At 44.6% G+C, this 20,421-nt stretch overlaps 3 protein-coding genes across 3 annotated transcripts; all 3 read left to right on the forward strand.

The window, feature by feature from the left end:
• Nucleotides 1-1,745: 1,745 nt before the first annotated feature.
• Nucleotides 1,746-2,711, forward strand: LOC311019725 (odorant receptor 131-2-like; the record flags this gene model as incomplete). The annotated part of the gene is made up of 1 exon (XM_084019295.1): nucleotides 1,746-2,711. One exon carries the CDS (start codon nucleotides 1,746-1,748, stop codon nucleotides 2,709-2,711), a length of 966 nt encoding a protein of 321 aa, XP_083875421.1.
• A 7,260-nt stretch (nucleotides 2,712-9,971) lies between these two features.
• On the forward strand, nucleotides 9,972-10,937 carry LOC311019726 (odorant receptor 131-2-like; the record flags this gene model as incomplete). Its single annotated transcript, XM_084019296.1, has 1 exon — nucleotides 9,972-10,937. One exon carries the CDS (start codon nucleotides 9,972-9,974, stop codon nucleotides 10,935-10,937), a length of 966 nt encoding a protein of 321 aa, XP_083875422.1.
• A 7,127-nt stretch (nucleotides 10,938-18,064) lies between these two features.
• LOC311019727 (odorant receptor 131-2-like) lies at nucleotides 18,065-19,030 on the forward strand (the record flags this gene model as incomplete). Its single annotated transcript, XM_084019297.1, has 1 exon — nucleotides 18,065-19,030. One exon carries the CDS (start codon nucleotides 18,065-18,067, stop codon nucleotides 19,028-19,030), a length of 966 nt encoding a protein of 321 aa, XP_083875423.1.
• Nucleotides 19,031-20,421: the final 1,391 nt, after the last annotated feature.

Raw genomic sequence — 20,421 nt, forward strand, 5'->3', positions numbered from 1 at the left:
AAATAGCATTTTGTGCCATATAATGGGAATACCATGTAATGTCTCTGCAAATAAATCATATAAGAAATTAGTGGATCAGATAAAAAACACTAACAACTACAAATTTGAAGGCCTACGTCCAGGATGCATTCCCAACATAATGTTTTTTTTAATAAATATATACCATGGCTTTGAGATAGGGCTGCACGGTGGTGTAGTGGGTAGCACTCTCGCCTCACAGCAAGAGGGTCCTGGGTTCGATTCCCGGGTCGGCCCGGGTCCCTTCTGTGTGGAGTTTGCATGTTCTCCCCGTGTAAGCGTGGGTTCTCTCCGGGTTCTCCGGCTTCCTCCCACAGTCCAAAGACATGCAGGATGGGGATAGGTTAATTGGTGACTCTAAATTGCCCGTAGGTGTGAATGTGAGTGTGAATGGTTGTCTGTCTCTCCATGTCGGCCCTGTGATAGACTGGCGTCCTGTCCAGGGTGTACCCTGCCTTCGCCCAATGATAGCTGGGATCGGCTCCAGCCCCCCCGTGACCCTAAATACAGGATAAGCGGTAGAAAATGGATGGATGGCTTTGAGATACAAAAATACAGTTTTTTCTTGGTTTTCATCCATACATTTATTTCAACAGATTTCAGTGTGTGTTTTGGCTACACTTACACACTCACACACACAAACACTCATTTTTCAATACACATACACACCATACTCTGACATCCATAGAACACATCCAAAATAGTTTTAGTTGAAATAATTTATTCCACTGGCCTACAGTCACTGTTATATCCTATCAGTTCCAACAAGAGGATTATCTCCCACAATGCATCTCCGCAAATATGAGGAAATGGCGTAATTTGGTGATTTTTTGTGTGTGCATTTTTTTTAAGCCTCTGAAGGACGGGGTTACAGAGGAATTAACATGATTTCACATTTCTGTATTGTGATTCCAGTACAATGAAAATAAGTGTTTTTAATGGTTGTCAATGCGCCCTAAGGGCTCTAAGAGGATGAATGGGAGTAAATGGTCTAGACAGTGGAAAATTATTATTTTTTTCAGTTTTGATGCTGAAATCCCCAAATGTATTAAAAAATGCACATCTTTGTCAAATATCATCATCTTAGCATAAAAATTGGCGAAATGAGAGCAAAAAATAAACTTGCAAAGCCCTAAAAGGGTGCCGGCAGACCCTGAGGTTTAACTTGCATATCTCTGTGTCAGTATGTAAAGTTTATATCATGCATTGTGAACTTGTCTGCTTAACTCCTTCCATACTGCAATGTGTTCCCATCTCCCCAATGAAATATGGGTAAATGACAAACAGCTGTAAGACCATAGCATGCTAATAATTAGTCTCTGGAGGAATCAGGCCTGAATCAAACAGATCTGTATTGGACCAAACAGATCAGATAAGGGGAAGAACAACTCTTGTACAACATGTACATTGATATTGATGATAAGAAGAACTGCATCTAAATTCATCTCACCTGACTGCAGAAGGCACTCTTAGGTGATTGGAAGGCTCTTTTATTCTGAAGTTTGAATGTATATTTAGTTGAAGTACAGTCAGTTTTAAATGTTGAATAAGGAAAGGCAAAATAGTAAATTATATGATGATTATATGTTTTTTTTCATAATTATCAAGCATTTATGGCATGCTGCTCTTTTAATTTATCAGCTATTCTCACTCTTATCCATGTTAAAACATGTGGATGTTTAACCTATTTCCTCTTCAACAGGTTTGCTCTAATGCACAGTTGCAAAATGCAGAATCTGACAGAATTTCCAGGCAATGCAACTTCACACAGAAGCCTGTCTGTGATCATCAAGGTCTGTGTGGTTATCCCCTTGTTCTGCATCTTCCTCTGCTGCATTGTTGTCATCCTGTACATGTTTGCATCTCACAGGCAGCACCTGGACACCTCACGTTACATCCTGTTTGCCTACATGCTGATCAATGACACTGTCCAGCTCTCATGCTCTGTGCTGCTTTTCCTCTTTGTCATGGGCCAAGTGAAATTTGCTATTGCCTACTGTGTTCCTCTGCTGTTCCTTACCACTTCCACTTTCCAGAACACACCTTTAATACTTGCCACCATGTCACTAGAGCGCTATGTTGCCATCATCTATCCCTTGCAGTGCCCGGCCGCCTGGCGCTCAGACCGTATCTGGATCATTATTCTGTCCCTGTGGCTCATCAGCTGCATTTTCCCTATGATTGACTTCTCCATGAGGGAAAGTGATCCTGCCATGGATATCCTCTCGACACCCGTGCTTTGCAAAGCAATCGTTATCAACTCATCTCCAATCCAGAAATTGTTCCAAGCTGCTGTAAATATTCTCTTCTTTGCACTAGTGGCTGTTGTCATCCTCTTTACATACATGAGAATCCTGCTGGAAACCAGGAAGCTGAGACAGGATAAAGTGTCTGTGAGCAAAGCCATGCACACCGTGGTGCTGCACGGCCTTCAGCTGCTGCTGTGCATGTTGGCCTTCACTCTCCCCATCACTGAATCTCTCATAGTGCTGCATGCCGACTGGCTACCAGAGGACATAGCCTTTTTTAATTATATCTGTTTCATCCTTACTCCTCGCTTACTCAGCCCTCTCATCTACGGCTTTAGAGATCAGACTCTGAGGGGTTGCATCAGGAAAACTTTCTCCTGCTTCTCAGAAAAAAATCAACTCGGTGTGAGAGGCAAGCAGCAGGAAAACATGCCTGCTTTTTGAACTGGCTGATCTGACAGATCTCAAACCACAAATGTCAAAAGATGTTTTTGTGATGTTTAACAGGGTTTTTGCATGTCTTGTAAAATAGTTTCCTCAAAAGAAGGTATTTTACGAGATTGAAAGTCTTTAATTTGATTAATAAATGCAGCAATTAATGATGCTTTTTATTGCCTGCTGTATTCAGCAATGTTAGTTATGTATTGCTGTTGAACAACGTGGAAAAAGTGGGGTGTTTCCAAAATGTATTGTGCACCCAGGAAGGCATTAAATTCTATTTTTGGTGGAGTTTGAGTCCCAAGCAGACTTGCAATAAACACTATTAAACATAAATCAGACAGAGCATATTTCTGTGCCAGCAGCGTCAATAAATATTACTCAATTCAGTGAGTGATTTTAAGATATCTTATGTAAGGCCTGGCAGCTACTACTGGGATTCAACCTTGCATCATTAAATAACAAAGTTCTGGCAGGTTAGTACAACCATATTTGTATACACTTTTCAGTGTGCTGTTCCCGGCTGCAAAACTTCAGGTTGAATGCATTGACATCTGTTTGGGACTGGTCATAATTTGTCTAAACTTGTTTTTTTCCTCCATGATTTAATAAAAAGATTTTTATCTCATAATCAATGTGGCTCAGTTCTTTTTCAGAATGCCATCTGATACCAAGGACTTCCTTCAGACATAAACTGGACAGGCTTTGTTTTTTATTTGTACTTAAATATCAATAACCCTGAATGCCATTATCTCCTTGTGGGCCCCAACTATTTATATTATACTTGTGTATATACATGTCATTTAAGTATGGATAAAAATGTTTTAATATTTGCACTTCCATTAAGAACATACTATTTATCTATAGACATAATCTGCATTTTTTTCTCCTTTAGTGTGCATTTTGGTGAATGCATCAAGTGAAAATGATGAGAAAATGCTGATGGAGAACATTTTAAAGTGGTTACCTGTAAATCCCTAGTATCCCTTCATTGTTTTGTTCATTTAAAAACAATAGCTATAGCTGCACACTGGGCAAGAGCTATATTTGTATATTTGTATGAGGCAAGAGATATATTTGCTTTTAAACTAGCTACCCATAAAAATACAGCCCACATTGTTTGTAGATGAAGGGCACATTATTTTTCCAAGGTATCTGCTAACTGACAGCCCTGGACTATAAATACACTGTGTTCATGCAGAGACATTAAGGATAGGGATCAAAAATAAAATAAAAAAACGATTAATTTAGCTCATAAATCTGAATATATTTCACATGTACTGTTCGGTCTCTCTTCATCAAACAAATAAAGCACCACACTCACTGTAAACTACGCCAACGTTGCCTGCTAAACGTTAACATTAAGCTAACGCTACTAGCAATGTTAGCAACTTAGCTCGTGCTTAGCTTGTGGCCACAACTCAAACTTCTAACGAAGATCCAAAAACAACAAACCAAAACTAAAAGGACGAGTTGAAAGTCGGTATTGAGTTTACCTTCGTCAGAAGAACAGAAACGTGACTTCAGTGGGGATGGCAGTGTTGTTCCCTGTCTAAAGAGAAAGACAGTAGGTTTCAGTTTGTTAACAAGTTAGCATTAACGTCTCTCACCGTCTAGAACGTTCTAGAGGCAACATATGATTGGTGTATTCTTAAATGTGCCGTGTTTGATTGGCTCGCGATCTACATCCATGGATACTATCTTAATTTAAAAAATGCAATATTATTTGATTATTAATTATTAAATTAATAATTAACATGCATATTTCTGTGTTAGTATGTAAGCAGAAATGCTATGGTCATGGTGTAACTCACTTTTATCTACTTTTATCATTTTAAATCATTAAAATATGTCAGATTAAAAAAGAGGAACTCATGTGCACCTACAAAATAAGAGTAATTACTTCCGCTGCTTATCAGATGTTTTGGAATTAAAATCTGAATATGCCAGTTAATAACTGATTCACTAGCAAGGACCACAACGTCAACGAGATGCGTTTAAGGATTTATTATTATTGACAAGGAGAATGAAGTGTCGAAGATCTTGGTTCTTGAGCGTTTGAGTGCTTTGTGGTGATTCTTGTAGAGAATCCGCCGCCGCTCCCGGGCAGCGACGGACCCCCAAAAACCTCCAATTACTTAAGAAGAGATTGCACGGATTTGAGATCTTTGGGATCTGAACGGATGTAGCGGTCGTACATTTGGGAGGACCGGCGGCCCACGGGACGTATGAAGTGTTCTGGGATGCCACTACGGGAGGCCGAAGTGGCCGCTCCGATTCTGAAGGAGTGCCCGGAGTAGTTGTTGGGCCAAATAAGTCAGGTTAGGCCAAATTGGGTGAAAGTGATGGTGGGACTAGAATCGTGTAGCCACTTGGCCAGACTCGGAAATGAAGAAGGGATCTGTCATGTTGTGCACTGAGGTTTGCGGAATTGCGAAACTTTGCGAGGTTTTCGAAGGGATTGAGTGGTGATTGGACCTTGAAGAAGGAGACGGGCGTGGGCGGACCGAATTGATTGGTTTTGCTTAGCTGTAAGTGGAGCACCATGAGGTCGTCTGAAAAGCGAGACGAGTCGAAAATGCCGGCATGACGGCTTGAGTCGAAGCGAATGGTTGAGGAGGTGAATGCGAAGCATCTGAGGAAACCAACGAGGCAAGCAAGAACATGGCTTCCGAGGTTGGGCGACTTGAGGAGTGCCGTACCTGGAACGGATCGTGCGGAGGCAGGTGGACTGTCGACAGTAAGTCGACAGTAAGAGGAAGACGACAAGGGTTGTGGCTGGCTCTTGGCGTGGGAGACCTTTAATGAGTGAAGTTATCTGGGGATGGCTGGTGGCCAGGCCCGAACTGCCGGTTATTAGCTCGGAGAAGAAGCTGGTACCGCTAAGGTATGCTGTGATGGTGTGTGTTTGGATTGCCCTGATGGAATGGGCGTAAGTGATGAAAGAGTCAAGGTGATAAGATCGAACGACGGAAAGGTTGCGTTGTATCGGTCGTGGAAGAGGTGGAAGCTTTTCCGAGTTGTCAAGTAGGACGAGGGGGTTGAGGGTGATATGGAGGAATGGCTTTGGAAAGGTTTCGGCGTGAGGTGCCAAGCTTCGGAACTTCTGCAATGGGAAGCAGGAAAGAGAGTCAGCGATAGTGTTTGTTTGACCGTGAGCGGCGCGGAGAACATATTGATGTGTAACGGAGTGCTGGATGGGGCTCTGTATGAATTGCATGATGGATGGGGAGTTGGAGCGTCCTTGTTAATTATGTCGACGACTGCAAGTTTATCTGAGTATATGTGGATGGACTTGCGGGACCATTTGTGTCCCCGCAAGATGGCGGTGACTAATATAGGGTAGAACCATCTTCCGTTGTAGAAGCCCCCAAAAAGGACTGAAGGAGAAGCGTCAATGTACAGATGGATGTCATGTGGGTGAGTCCGTTGGTCGTCGTAGACGAAAGTGATTCCGTTCCGATTAGTGAGAAGGTTGAGCCACAGACAGAGTTTGGCGAGGAGGGGCCCTCTGTTTTCTCTGCAGATGATGTAACTCCGAGGTCGGAGAAGACTGAAGTCGGAGTGGCCAGGCCAGAGGCGGGTGGTGATGACGGGGGGGGGGGGGGGGGGCGAATGATGGAAGACGTATGGAATCCCGGTTGTTGGACAGGATCCAACAGAGGGCTTTAGACAAGTGGTCAAAGAGTTTGGGGCTGCTTGCAGCCGAAGGTGAGCCTGACGGCAAAGTAATATGCACCACGTCAGTGGACACCGAAGAAGGCCAGAAGTCGGGGTAGATAGGGGGACTGTGAAGGCGCTGGTGATGTTGGTTTTTTGAGAGCCGCGACCCTTTACCAGTGGGTTTAATAAGGCGATGGCAAGGTTGATAGTGGCGTAGTGGAGAGAAAATTCTTCGCTCGGGATCAGGCTATTGGTGCTGGGAATAGTACTGCCATGGGGTGCTAAAAGATCGATAATGGTGCGTTTCTTGCCGCAGTATTTCCTGGTTGCGATACTGATGCGATACTGATTCGGAGTTAGGAAATGGAGGATGGAAGACATGGAACCTTCCTTAACTTCTTTAGCGAGGAGAGGCTGGGTGAGATGGGGCACCGCAAAGGGAGCATGTGAGGGCTGTGCGGGCGGCGAAGAAGCGGCAGTAAATCTCGTTCTCGAGAGCGCCCCAGTAGGTGGCCTCGTTAAACTGTGAGAGGCGGGCTGCAACTTCGGGGGCGAAGTGTGTGTGGTATTGATAGAAACCATGCTGCCAAATCGGAGGGCCAGATTAAGAATGGTGGACAAGTAATCGTCCAGTTCATTGCGTTGCGTGGGGAGTTTGGAACAGAGAGCGTCTCTGTAAAGGGAGAAGGCGCAAGCGAACTCTGTAGGCGTAAGCTCTCTGGAACGTGTGCTCGTATCCTTCAATAAATCTGTCTGCGGGTGGTTGATGGAGAGAAGGCGAGATAGGGAGTGCGACGTCGATGTAGTTAGTGCATCCCGGCACTGGCATCTTGGTGCCAGGAGCCCGGGCTGAAGCGCGCTACAGTGGTTATTGGAAAGCGGCGAGGGGCGCTGGTGGCCTAGTGCCAGGAGCCCCGACTAAAGCGAGTTGCTGTGGTCTTTGGAAGACGCGGCGGGGCGGGGGAGGGGGGGGCTGGCGTCCCGGTGCCAGGGGGACCGGCTGAAAGGAGTTGCTGTGGTTGTTGGAAAAACGGCGGGGGGCGCTGGCATCCCGGTGCCAGGAGCCCCGGGTGAAACGAGTTGCTGTGGTTGTTGGAAAAACGGCGGGGGGCGCTGGCATCCCAGTGCCAGGAGCCCCCACGAAGGTTAGCTGCGGTGACGGCTGGAACTGGATGGCGGTGGGCGCTGTGGCGTTTGCCCTTGGGGTTGTAGGTTGCTTTTGCTGATGATGACAATCCTGATGGAAGTTGGAGGGTCCTGGAATCCGTCTGGGCGCTCCCTCTGGATTGTAGAGATGACGAGAAGTGGTGGCGGAAACTCCGGAGTTGTTTGATCTGGCAGAGGATCTCTGTCTCTGCTTTTGCTACTGCTCTTGTTTTCTTAGGGCTGTGTTTGATGGTACTATTAGCCCCCGGTTCTTTTGTTGGAAGCCCAAGGATAAACCAAAGAAATCCTCAGTTCATGAATATAGAATTTGTTCAGGCCGCAGTAAAGTATGGCGGGCCTGGGCTCGGAATGGCAGGGCTCCCGCAAGATCTCGGTCGGAACGAACCTCGTTTCCTGGTGCTGGATACATTTTATCTTCTTGGGCTGGGAGTTAAACTTTCACGCAACCGAGTCTTACTGGTCAGTTGTCTCTGACGTGGACTAACGGAAATGTAATATGAATCGTGTTTGAGTGTTGTCCCTCAGGCGTTCGGGTTTTTATTTATTTATATTTTTATTTTTTATTTTATTTTTTATTTTATTTTTTATTTTATTTTTTATTTTTTTATTTTTTTATTTTTTATTTTTTATTATTATTATTATTTTATTTATTTATTTTTTTTTTCATTTTTTTTTTTTTTTTGCGCGCACGCTGTCTTCGCTTTTGATGCGTTTCCGTGAGCCTAAAATGGCTTGTTTCGTTCGATTCACGAGACTCTCAGCTTTCAAATGATGTATAATATGACGCAGACACGTTCGAAATAATCCATTAAATGGAATGAATGCGAAACTAGTGCAAAACGGCCCGCGGGTCACACTGTACTGATGACCACGACCAGTGATTTATATGGGTTCGGTGAAAAAGTACGAGTCTAAAGTGAACACGGTGAAAGCGAATTGTACCAGTACTGTCCCTTTAACAAGAGCGTCGACGTCACAGCCTGTACGTGTGTGCGTGATGACGTCACCCGGAAGCGACCTGGTGTTGACGGAACGAGCGGCCACGAGTATGGAGTTTGCTTTATTGTCAATCGATGGAACGTCTTTTGGCGTCTTTCCGGTTGGAGATTCTTTGAAGATGGAGACTGGTCTGGGGATCTCACTGGAGCGTGGTGACGCTGCAACCGGCGAGTTGTTCGGCCGGTGTTGTCGGGATGATGGCGGGAGGCTGGAGTGATGTTCGGAGGCGAAGGGGTCGGCGAACTCCGGCGACAGCGGCGGCAACGTTCTGTCCGTGAGTTTCCTCGTCCTCTCTTAGCTGCTGAAGGAGGTGGGCTGGGAGACACAGAGGATTCGTCGGGCGAGCTATGGTAGTCTTGACTGTTGAGAAGGGATGAACTAGGCTGAACACTGACCGTGGATGAGATGGAGTTGGTTTTCTTCGAAGTCGCCACTGAAGTCGGGGGTCTCGGGAACGGAGGTGGCGTCGGCTTCTGGTGGATTATGGTCCCGATCTCGATGGAAAGGATCGCCGGCGGACGGGGATGGAGAGACGAAATCCGTGGTGAGGTGAGTTAAGTTGCGAGGTGAGCCAAAGCTGGTGTTTGTTCATGCGAAAGTTTGGTTGTGCTCGAGGCGAAGTCGCGTGCTCTCGTCTCTGGCCGAACACGAGAGTGAACGAACACGAGAGCGAGCGCAGGATACGAGAGCGAAGCGGAGGAGAGGGTCAGGTGGCTATTTATAGAGATGCGGAAGTTGGCGCTGTTGAGGTGTGGACCTGCTCCTGAAACTCCGCCAATTAGGCTTCAATAAATGCTGTGTAGTAGAGGTATAAATTAGCACAAAGTGAGGATACTAATACATCACCTAAAATGTTACTTCACTTTTAGAGAAAATCTACAGTCTATATAAATATATCGGAAAATTGATATGCATTGTGAACTTGTCTGCTTAACTCCTTCCATACTACAATGTGTTCCCATCTCCCCAATGAAATATGGGTAAATGACAAACAGCTGTAAGACCATAGCATGCTAATAATTAGTCTCTGGAGGAATCAGGCCTGAATCAAACAGATCTGAATTGGACCAAACAGATCAGATAAGGGGAAGAACATCTCTTGTACAACATGTACATTGATATTGATGATAAGAAGAACTGCATCTAAAGTCATCTCTCCTGACTGCAGAAGGCCCTCTAAGGTGATTGGAAGGCTCTTTTATTCTGAAGTTTGAATGTATATTTAGTTGAAGTACAGTCAGTTTTAAATGTTGAATAAGGAAAGGCAAAATAGTAAATTATATGATGATTATATGTTTGTTTTTTTATAATTATCAAGCATTTATGGCATGCTGCTCTTTTAATTTATCAGCTATTCTCACTCTTATCCATGTTAAAACATGTGGATGTTTAACCTATTTCCTCTTCAACAGGTTTGCTCTAATGCACAGTTGCAAAATGCAGAATCTGACAGAATTTCCAGGCAATGCAACTTCACACAGAAGCCTGTCTGTGATCATCAAGGTCTGTGTGGTTATCCCCTTGTTCTGCATCTTCCTCTGCTGCATTGTTGTCATCCTGTACATGTTTGCATCTCACAGGCAGCACCTGGACACCTCACGTTACATCCTGTTTGCCTACATGTTGATCAATGACACTCTCCAGCTCTCGTGCTCTGTGCTGCTCTTCCTCTTTGTCATGGGCCAAGTGAAACTTGCTATTGCCTACTGTGTTCCTCTGCTGTTCATTACCACTTCCACTTCACAGAACACACCTTTAATACTTGCCACCATGTCACTGGAGCGCTACGTTGCCATCATCTATCCCTTGCAGTGCCCGGCCGCCTGGCGCTCAGACCGTATCTGGATCATTATTCTGTCCCTGTGGCTCATCAGCTGTCTCTGCCCTATGATTGAATTCTCCATGAGGGAAAGTGGTCCTGCCATGGATATCCTCTCGACACCCGTGCTTTGTATAGGAAAAGTTTTCAACTCATCTCCAATACAGATATTGTTCCAAGCTGCTGTGAATATTCTCTTCTTTGCACTAGTGACTGTTGTCATCCTCTTTACATACATGAGAATCCTGCTGGAAACCAGGAAGCTGAGACAGGATAAAGTGTCTGTGAGCAAAGCCATGCACACCGTGGTGCTGCACGGCCTTCAGCTGCTGCTGTGCATGTTGGCCTTCACTCTCCCCATCACTGAATCTCTCATAGTGCTGCATGCCGACTGGCCACCAGAGGACATTGCCTTTTTTAATTATATCTGTTTCATCCTTATTCCGCGCTTACTTAGCCCTCTAATCTACGGTTTTAGAGATCAGACTCTGCGGGGTTGCATCAGGAAAACTTTCTCCTGCTTCTCAGAAAAAAATCAACCCGGTGTGAGAGGCAAGCAGCAGGAAAACATGCCTGCTTTTTAAACTGGCTGATCTGACAGATCTCAAACCACAAATGTCAAAAGATGTTTTTGTGATGTTTAACAGGGTTTTTGCATGTCTTATAAAGTAGTTCCCTCAAAAAAATGCTTTTTATTGCCTGCTGTATTCAGCAATATTAGTTATGTATTGCTGTTGAACCACATGGAAAAAGTGGGGTTTTTTTCAGTGTATGGTGCACCCAGGAAGGCATTAAATTCTATTTTGGGTGGAGTTTCAGCACCAGCAGACATGCAATAAACACTATTAAACATAAATCAGACAGAGCATATTTCTGTGCCAGCAGCGTCAATTAATATTATTTAATTCAGTGAGTGATTTTAAGATATCTTATGTAACGCCTGGCAGCTACTGCTGGGATTCAACCTTGCATCATTAAATAACAAAAGTTCTGGCAGGTTAGTACAACCATATTTGTATACACTTTTCAGAGTGTTGTTCCCGGCTGCAAAACTTCAGGTTGAATGCATTGACATCATATTTGGGACTGGTCAAAATTTGTCTAAACTTGTTTTTTTCCTCCATGATTTAATAAAAAGATTTTTATCTCATAATCAATGTGGCTCAGTTCTTTTTCAGAATGCCATCTGATACCAAGGACTTCCTTCAGACATAAACTGGACAGGCTTTGTTTTTTATTTGTACTTAAATATCAATAAACCTGAATGCCATTATCTCCTTGTGGGCCCCAACTATTTATATTATACTTGTGTATATACATGTCATTTAAGTATGGATAAAAATGTTTTAATATTTGCACTTCCATTAAGAACATACTAGATATCTATAGAAATAATCTGCATTTTTTTCTCCTTTAGTGTGCATTTTGGTGAATGCATCAAGTGAAAATGATGAGAAAATGCTGATGGAGAACATTTTAAAGTGGTTACCTGTAAATCCCTAGTATCCCTTCATTGTTTTGTTCATTTAAAAACAATAGCTATAGCTGCACACTGGGCAAGAGCTATATTTGTATATTTGTATAAGGCATGAGATATATTTGCTTTTAAACTAGCTACCCATAAAAATACAGCCCACATTGTTTGTAGATGAAGGGCACATTATTTTTCCAACGTATCTGCTAACTGACAGCCCTGGACTATAAATACACTGTGTTCATGCAGAGACATTAAGGATAGGGATCAAAAATAAAATAAAAAAAACGATTAATTTAGCTCATAAATCTGAATATATTTCACATGTACTGTTCGGTCTCTCTTCATCAAACAAATAAAGCACCACACTCACTGTAAACTACGCCAACGTTGCCTGCTAAACGTTAACGTTAAGCTAACGCTACTAGCAATGTTAGCAACTTAGCTCGTGCTTAGCTTGTGGCCACAACTCAAACTTCTAACGAAGATCCAAAAACAACAAACCAAAACTAAAAGGACGAGTTGAAAGTGGATATTGAGTTTACCTTCGTCAGAAGAACAGAAACGTGACTTCAGTGGGGATGGCAGTGTTGTTCCCTGTCTAAAGAGAAAGACAGGTTTCAGTTTGTTAACAAGTTAGCATTAACGTCTCTCACCGTCTAGAACATTCTAGAGGCAACATATGATTGGTGTATTCCCTAATGTGCCGTGTTTGATTGGCTCGAAATCTACATCCATGGATACTATCTTAATTTAAAAAATGCAATATTATTTGATTATTAATTATTAAATTAATAATTAACATGCATATTTCTGTGTTAGTATGTAAGCAGAAATGCTATGGTCATGGTGTAACTCACTTTTATCTACTTTTATCATTTTAAATCATTAAAATATGTCAGATTAAAAAAGAGGAACTCATGTGCACCTACAAAATAAGAGTAATTACTTCCGCTGCTTATCAGATGTTTTGGAATTAAAATCTGAATATGCCAGTTAATAACTGATTCACTAGCAAGGACCACACCGTCAACGAGATGCGTTTAAGGATTTATTATTATTGACAAGGAGAATGAAGTGTCGAAGATCTTGGTTCTTGAGCGTTTGAGTGCTTTGTGGGGATTCTTGTAGAGAATCCGCCGCCGCTCCCGGGCAGCGACGGACCCCCAAAAACCTCCAATTACTTAAGAAGAGATTGCACGGATTTGAGATCTTTGGGATCTGAACGGATGTAGCGGTCGTACATTTGGGAGGACCGGCGGCCCACGGGACGTATGAAGTGTTCTGGGATGCCACTACGGGAGGCCGAAGTGGCCGCTCCGATTCTGAAGGAGTGCCCGGAGTAGTTGTTGGGCCAAATAAGTCAGGTTAGGCCAAATTGGGTGAAAGTGATGGTGGGACTAGAATCGTGTAGCCACTTGGCCAGACTCGGAAATGAAGAAGGGATCTGTCATGTTGTGCACTGAGGTTTGCGGAATTGCGAAACTTTGCAAGGTTTTCGAAGGGATTGAGTGGTGATTGGACCTTGAAGAAGGAGACGGGCGTGGGCGGACCGAATTGATTGGTTTTGCTTAGCTGTAAGTGGAGCACCATGAGGTCGTCTGAAAAGCGAGACGAGTCGAAAATGCCGGTATGACGGCTTGAGTCGAAGCGAATGGTTGAGGAGGTGAATGCGAAGCATCTGAGGAAACCAACGAGGCAAGCAAGAACATGGCTTCCGAGGTTGGGCGACTTGAGGAGTGCCGTACCTGGAACGGATCGTGCGGAGGCAGGTGGACTGTCGACAGTTAGTCGACAGTAAGAGGAAGACGACAAGGGTTGTGGCTGGCTCTTGGCGTGGGAGACCTTTAATGAGGGAAGTTATCTGGGGATGGCTGGTGGCCAGGCCCGAACTGCCGGTTATTAGCTCGGAGAAGAAGCTGATACCGCTAAGGTATGCTGTGATGGTGTGTGTTTGGATTGCCCTGATGGAATGGGCGTAAGTGATGAAAGAGTCAAGGTGATAAGATCGAACGACGGAAAGGTTGCGTTGTATCGGTCGTGGAAGAGGTGGAAGCTTTTCCGAGTTGTCAAGTAGGACGAGGGGGTTGAGGGTGATATGGAGGAATGGCTTTGGAAAGGTTTCGGCGTGAGGTGCCAAGCTTCGGAACTTCTGCAATGGGAAGCAGGAAAGAGAGTCAGCGATAGTGTTTGTTTGACCGTGAGTGGCGCGGAGAACATATTGATGTGTAACGGAGTGCTGGATGGGGCTCTGTATGAATTGCATGATGGATGGGGAGTTGGAGCGTCCTTGTTAATTATGTCGACGACTGCAAGTTTATCTGAGTATATGTGGATGGACTTGCGGGACCATTTGTGTCCCCGCAAGATGGCGGTGACTAATATAGGGTAGAACCATCTTCCGTTGTAGAAGCCCCCAAAAAGGACTGAAGGAGAAGCATCAATGTACAGATGGATGTCATGTGGGTGAGTCCGTTGGTCGTCGTAGACGAAAGTGATTCCGTTCCGATTAGTGAGAAGGTTGAGCCACAGACAGAGTTTGGCGAGGAGGGGCCCTCTGTTTTCTCTGCAGATGATGTAACTCCGAGGTCGGAGAAGACTGAAGTCGGAGTGGCCAGGCCAGAGGCGGGTGGTGATGACGGGGGGGGGGGGGGGGGGGCGAATGATGGAAGACGTATGGAATCCCGGTTGTTGGACAGGATCCAACAGAGGGCTTTAGACAAGTGGTCAAAGAGTTTGGGGCTGCTTGCAGCCGAAGGTGAGCCTGACGGCAAAGTAATATGCACCACGTCAGTGGACACCGAAGAAGGCCAGAAGTCGGGGTAGATAGGGGGACTGTGAAGGCGCTGGTGATGTTGGTTTTTTGAGAGCCGCGACCCTTTACCAGTGGGTTTAATAAGGCGATGGCAAGGTTGATAGTGGCGTAGTGGAGAGAAAATTCTTCGCTCGGGATCGAGCTATTGGTGCTGGGAATAGTACTGCCATGGGGTGCTAAAAGATCGATAATGGTGCGTTTCTTGCCGGAGTATTTCCTGGTTGCGATACTGATGCGATACTGATTCGGAGTTAGGAAATGGAGGATGGAAGACATGGAACCTTCCTTAACTTCTTTAGCGAGGAGAGGCTGGGTGAGATGGGGCACCGCAAAGGGAGCATGTGAGGGCTGTGCGGGCGGCGAAGAAGCGGCAGTAAATCTCGTTCTCGAGAGCGCCCCAGTAGGTGGCCTCGTTAAACTGTGAGAGGCGGGCTGCAACTTCGGGGGCGAAGTGTGTGTGGTATTGATAGAAACCATGCTGCCAAAGCAGAGGGCCAGATTAAGAATGGTGGACAAGTAATCGTCCAGTTCATTGCGTTGCGTGGGGAGTTTGGAACAGAGAGCGTCTCTGTAAAGGGAGAAGGCGCAAGCGAACTCTGTAGGCGTAAGCTCTCTGGAACGTGTGCTCGTATCCTTCAATAAATCTGTCTGCGGGTGGTTGAAGGAGAGAAGGCGAGATAGGGAGTGCGACGTCGATGTAGTTAGTGCATCCCGGCACTGGCATCTTGGTGCCAGGAGCCCGGGCTGAAGCGCGCTACAGTGGTTATTGGAAAGCGGCGAGGGGCGCTGGTGGCCTAGTGCCAGGAGCCCCGACTAAAGCGAGTTGCTGTGGTCTTTGGAAGACGCGGCGGGGCGGGGGAGGGGGGGGCTGGCGTCCCGGTGCCAGGGGGACCGGCTGAAAGGAGTTGCTGTGGTTGTTGGAAAAACGGCGGGGGGCGCTGGCATCCCGGTGCCAGGAGCCCCCACGAAGGTTAGCTGCGGTGACGGCTGGAACTGGATGGCGGTGGGCGCTGTGGCGTTTGCCCTTGGGGTTGTAGGTTGCTTTTGCTGATGATGACAATCCTGATGGAAGTTGGAGGGTCCTGGAATCGGTCTGGGCGCTCCCTCTGGATTGTAGAGATGACGAGAAGTGGTGGCGGAAACTCCGGAGTTGTTTGATCTGGCAGAGGATCTCTGTCTCTGCTTTTGCTACTGCTCTTGTTTTCTTAGGGCTGTGTTTGATGGTACTATTAGCCCCCGGTTCTTTTGTTGGAAGCCCAAGGATAAACCGAAGAAATCCTCAGTTCATGAATATAGAATTTGTTCAGGCCGCAGTAAAGTATGGCGGGCCTGGGCTCGGAATGGCAGGGCTCTCACAAGATCTCGGTCGGAACGAACCTCGTTTCCTGGTGCTGGATACATTTTATCTTCTTGGGCTGGGACTGCCCCGTATGGAAGTTAAACTTTCACGCAACCGAGTCTTACTGGTCAGTTGTCTCTGACGTGGGCTAACGGAAATGTAATATGAATCGTGTTTGAGTGTTGTCCCTCAGGCGTTCGGGTTTTTATTTATTTATATTTTTATTTTTTATTTTATTTTTTATTTTTTATTTTTTTATTTTTTTATTTTTTATTTATTATTATTATTATTATTATTTTTTTATTTTTTATTTTTTTCATTTTTTTATTTTTTTTTGCGCGCACGCTGTCTTCGCTTTTGATGCGTTTCCGTGAGCCTAAAATGGCTTGTTTCGTTCGATTCACGAGACTCTCAGCTTTCAAATGATGTATAATATGACGCAGACATATTGCAAAACGGCCCGCGGGTCACACTGTACTGATGACCACTGATGACCACGACCAGTGATTTATATGGGTTCGGTGAAAAAGTACGAGTCTAAAGTGAACACGGTGAAAGCGAATTGTACCAGTACTGTCCCTTTAACAAGAGCGTCGACGTCACAGCCTGTACGTGTGTGCGTGATGACGTCACCCGGAAGCGACCTGGTGTTGACGGAACGAGCGGCCGAGTATGGAGTTTGCTTTATTGTCAATCGATTGAACGTCTTTTGGCGTCTTTCCGGTTGGAGATTCTTTGAAGATGGAGACTGGTCTGGGGATCTCACTGGAGCGTGGTGACGCTGCAACCGGCGAGTTGTTCGGCCGGTGTTGTCGGGACGATGGCGGGAGGCTGGAGTGATGTTCGGAGGCGAAGGGGTCGGCGAACTCCGGCGACAGCGGCGGCAACGTTCTGTCCGTGAGTTTCCTCGTCCTCTCTTAGCTGCTGAAGGAGGTGGGCTGGGAGACACAGAGGATTCGTCGGGCGAGCTATGGTAGTCTTGACTGTTGAGAAGGGATGAACTAGGCTGAACACTGACCGTGGATGAGATGGAGTTGGTTTTCTTCGAAGTCGCTTGCGTCCTGGACGTCGTTTGCGCCACTGAAGTCAGGGGTCTCGGGAACGGAGGTGGCGTCGGCTTCTGGTGGATTATGGTCCCGATCTCGATGGAAAGGATCGTCGGCGGACGGGGATGGAGAGACGAAATCCGTGGTGAGGTGAGTTAAGTTGCGAGGTGAGCCAAAGCTGGTGTTTGTTCATGCGAAAGTTTGGTTGTGCTCGAGGCGAAGTCGCGTGCTCTCGTCTCTGGCCGAACACGAGAGTGAACGAACACGAGAGCGAGCGCAGGATACGAGAGCGAAGCGGAGGAGAGGGTCAGGTGGCTATTTATAGAGATGCGGAAGTTGGCGCTGTTGAGGTGTGGACCTGCTCCTGAAACTCCGCCAATTAGGCTTCAATAAATGCTGTGTAGTAGAGGTATAAATTAGCACAAAGTGAGGATACTAATACATCACCTAAAATGTTACTTCACTTTTAGAGAAAATCTACAGTATATATAAATATATTGGAAAATTTATATCATGCATTGTGAACTTGTCTGCTTAACTCCATACTGCAATGTGTTCCCATCTCCCCAATGAAATATGGGTAAATGACAAACAGCTGTAAGACCATAGCATGCTAATAATTAGTCTCTGGAGGAATCAGGCCTGAATCAAACAGATCTGAATTGGACCGAACAGATCAGATAAGGGGAAGAACATCTCTTGTACAACATGTACATTGACATTGATGATAAGAAGAACTGCATCTAAAGTCATCTCTCCTGACCGCTGAAGGCACTCTTAGGTGATTGGAAGGCTCTTTTATTCTGAAGTTTGAATGTATATTTAGTTGAAGTACAGTCAGTTTTAAATGTTGAATAAAGAAAGACAAAATAGTAAATTATATGATGATTATATGTTTTTTTTTTCATAATTATCAAGCATTTATGGCATGCTGCTCTTTTAATTTATCAGCTATTCTCACTCTTATCCATGTTAAAACATGTCGATGTTTAACCTATTTCCTCTTCAACAGGTTTGCTCTAATGCACAGTTGCAAAATGCAGAATCTGACCGAATTTCCAGGCAATGCAACTTCACACAGAAGCCTGTCTGTGATCATCAAGGTTTGTGTGGTTATCCCCTTGTTCTGCATCTTCCTCTGCTGCATTGTTGTCATCCTGTACATGTTTGCATCTCACAGGCAGCACCTGGACACCTCACGTTACATCCTGTTTGCCTACATGTTGATCAATGACACTCTCCAGCTCTCGTGCTCTGTGCTGCTCTTCCTCTTTGTCATGGGCCAAGTGAAACTTGCTATTGCCTACTGTGTTCCTCTGCTGTTCATTACCACTTCCACTTCACAGAACACACCTTTAATACTTGCCACCATGTCACTGGAGCGCTACGTTGCCATCATCTATCCCTTGCAGTGCCCGGCCGCCTGGCGCTCAGACCGTATCTGGATCATTATTCTGTCCCTGTGGCTCATCAGCTGTCTCTGCCCTATGATTGAATTCTCCATGAGGGAAAGTGGTCCTGCCATGGATATCCTCTCGACACCCGTGCTTTGTATAGGAAAAGTTTTCAACTCATCTCCAATACAGATATTGTTCCAAGCTGCTGTGAATATTCTCTTCTTTGCACTAGTGACTGTTGTCATCCTCTTTACATACATGAGAATCCTGCTGGAAACCAGGAAGCTGAGACAGGATAAAGTGTCTGTGAGCAAAGCCATGCACACCGTGGTGCTGCACGGCCTTCAGCTGCTGCTGTGCATGTTGGCCTTCACTCTCCCCATCACTGAATCTCTCATAGTGCTGCATGCCGACTGGCCACCAGAGGACATTGCCTTTTTTAATTATATTTGTTTCATCCTTATTCCGCGCTTACTTAGCCCTCTAATCTACGGTTTTAGAGATCAGACTCTGAGGGGTTGCATCAGGAAAACTTTCTCCTGCTTCTCAGAAAAAAATCAACCCGGTGTGAGAGACAAGCAGCAGGAAAACATGCCTGCTTTTTAAACTGGCTGATCTGACAGATCTCAAATCACAAATGTCAAAAAATGTTTTTCTGATGTTTAACAGGGTTTTTGCATGTCTTATAAAGTAGTTCCCTCAAAAAAATGCTTTTTATTGCCTGCTGTATTCAGCAATATTAGTTATGTATTGCTGTTGAACCACGTGGAAAAGTGGGTTTTTTTCAGAGTATGGTGCACCCAGGAAGGCATTAAATTCTATTTTGGGTGGAGTTTCAGCACCAGCAGACATGCAATAAACACTATTAAACATAAATCAGACAGAGCATATTTCTGTGCCAGCAGCGTCAATAAATATTACTCAATTCAGTGAGTGATTTTAAGATATCTTATGTAACGCCTGGCAGCTACTACTGGGATTCAACCTTGCATCATTAAATAACAAAAGTTCTGGCAGGTTAGTACAACCATATTTGTATACACTTTTCAGTGTGTTGTTGCCGGCTGCAAAACTTCAGGTTGAATGCATTGACATCATATTTGGGACTGGTCAAAATGTGTCTAAACTTGTTTTTTTCCTCCATGATTTAATAAAAAGATTTTTATCTCATAATCAATGTGGCTCAGTTCTTTTTCAGAATGCCATCTGATACCAAGGACTTCCTTCAGACATAAACTGGACAGGCTTTGTTTTTTATTTGTACTTAAATATCAATAACCCTGAATGCCATTATCTCCTTGTGGGCCCCAACTATTTATATTATACTTGTGTATATACATGTCATTTAAGTATGGATAAAAATGTTTTAATATTTGCACTTCCATTAAGAACATACTAGATATCTATAGAAATAATCTGCATTTTTTTTCTCCTTTAGTGTGCATTTTGGTGAATGCATCAAGTGAAAATGATGAGAAAATGCTGATGGAGAACATTTTAAAGTGGTTACCTGTAAATCCCTAGTATCCCTTCATTGTTTTGTTCATTTAAAAACAATAGCTATAGCTGCACACTGGGCAAGAGCTATATTTGTATATTTGTATGAGGCAAGAGATATATTTGCTTTTAAACTAGCTACCCATAAAAATACAGCCCACATTGTTTGTAGATGAAGGGCACATTATTTTTCCAAGGTATCTGCTTACTGACAGCCCTGGACTATAAATACACTGTGTTCATGCAGAGACATTAAGGATAGGGATCAAAAATAAAATAAAAAAACAATTAATTTAGCTCATAAATCTGAATATATTTCACATGTACTGTTCGGTCTCTCTTCATCAAACAAATAAAGCACCACACTCACTGTAAACTACACCAACGTTGCCTGCTAAACGTTAACGTTAAGCTAACGCTACTAGCAATGTTAGCAACTTAGCTCGTGCTTAGCTTGTGGCCACAACTCAAACTTCTAACGAAGATCCAAAAACAACAAA

Source organism: Eutrigla gurnardus (assembly GCF_963514095.1).
Source record: "Eutrigla gurnardus genome assembly, chromosome: 10".
Lineage (NCBI taxonomy): Eukaryota > Metazoa > Chordata > Actinopteri > Perciformes > Triglidae > Eutrigla > Eutrigla gurnardus.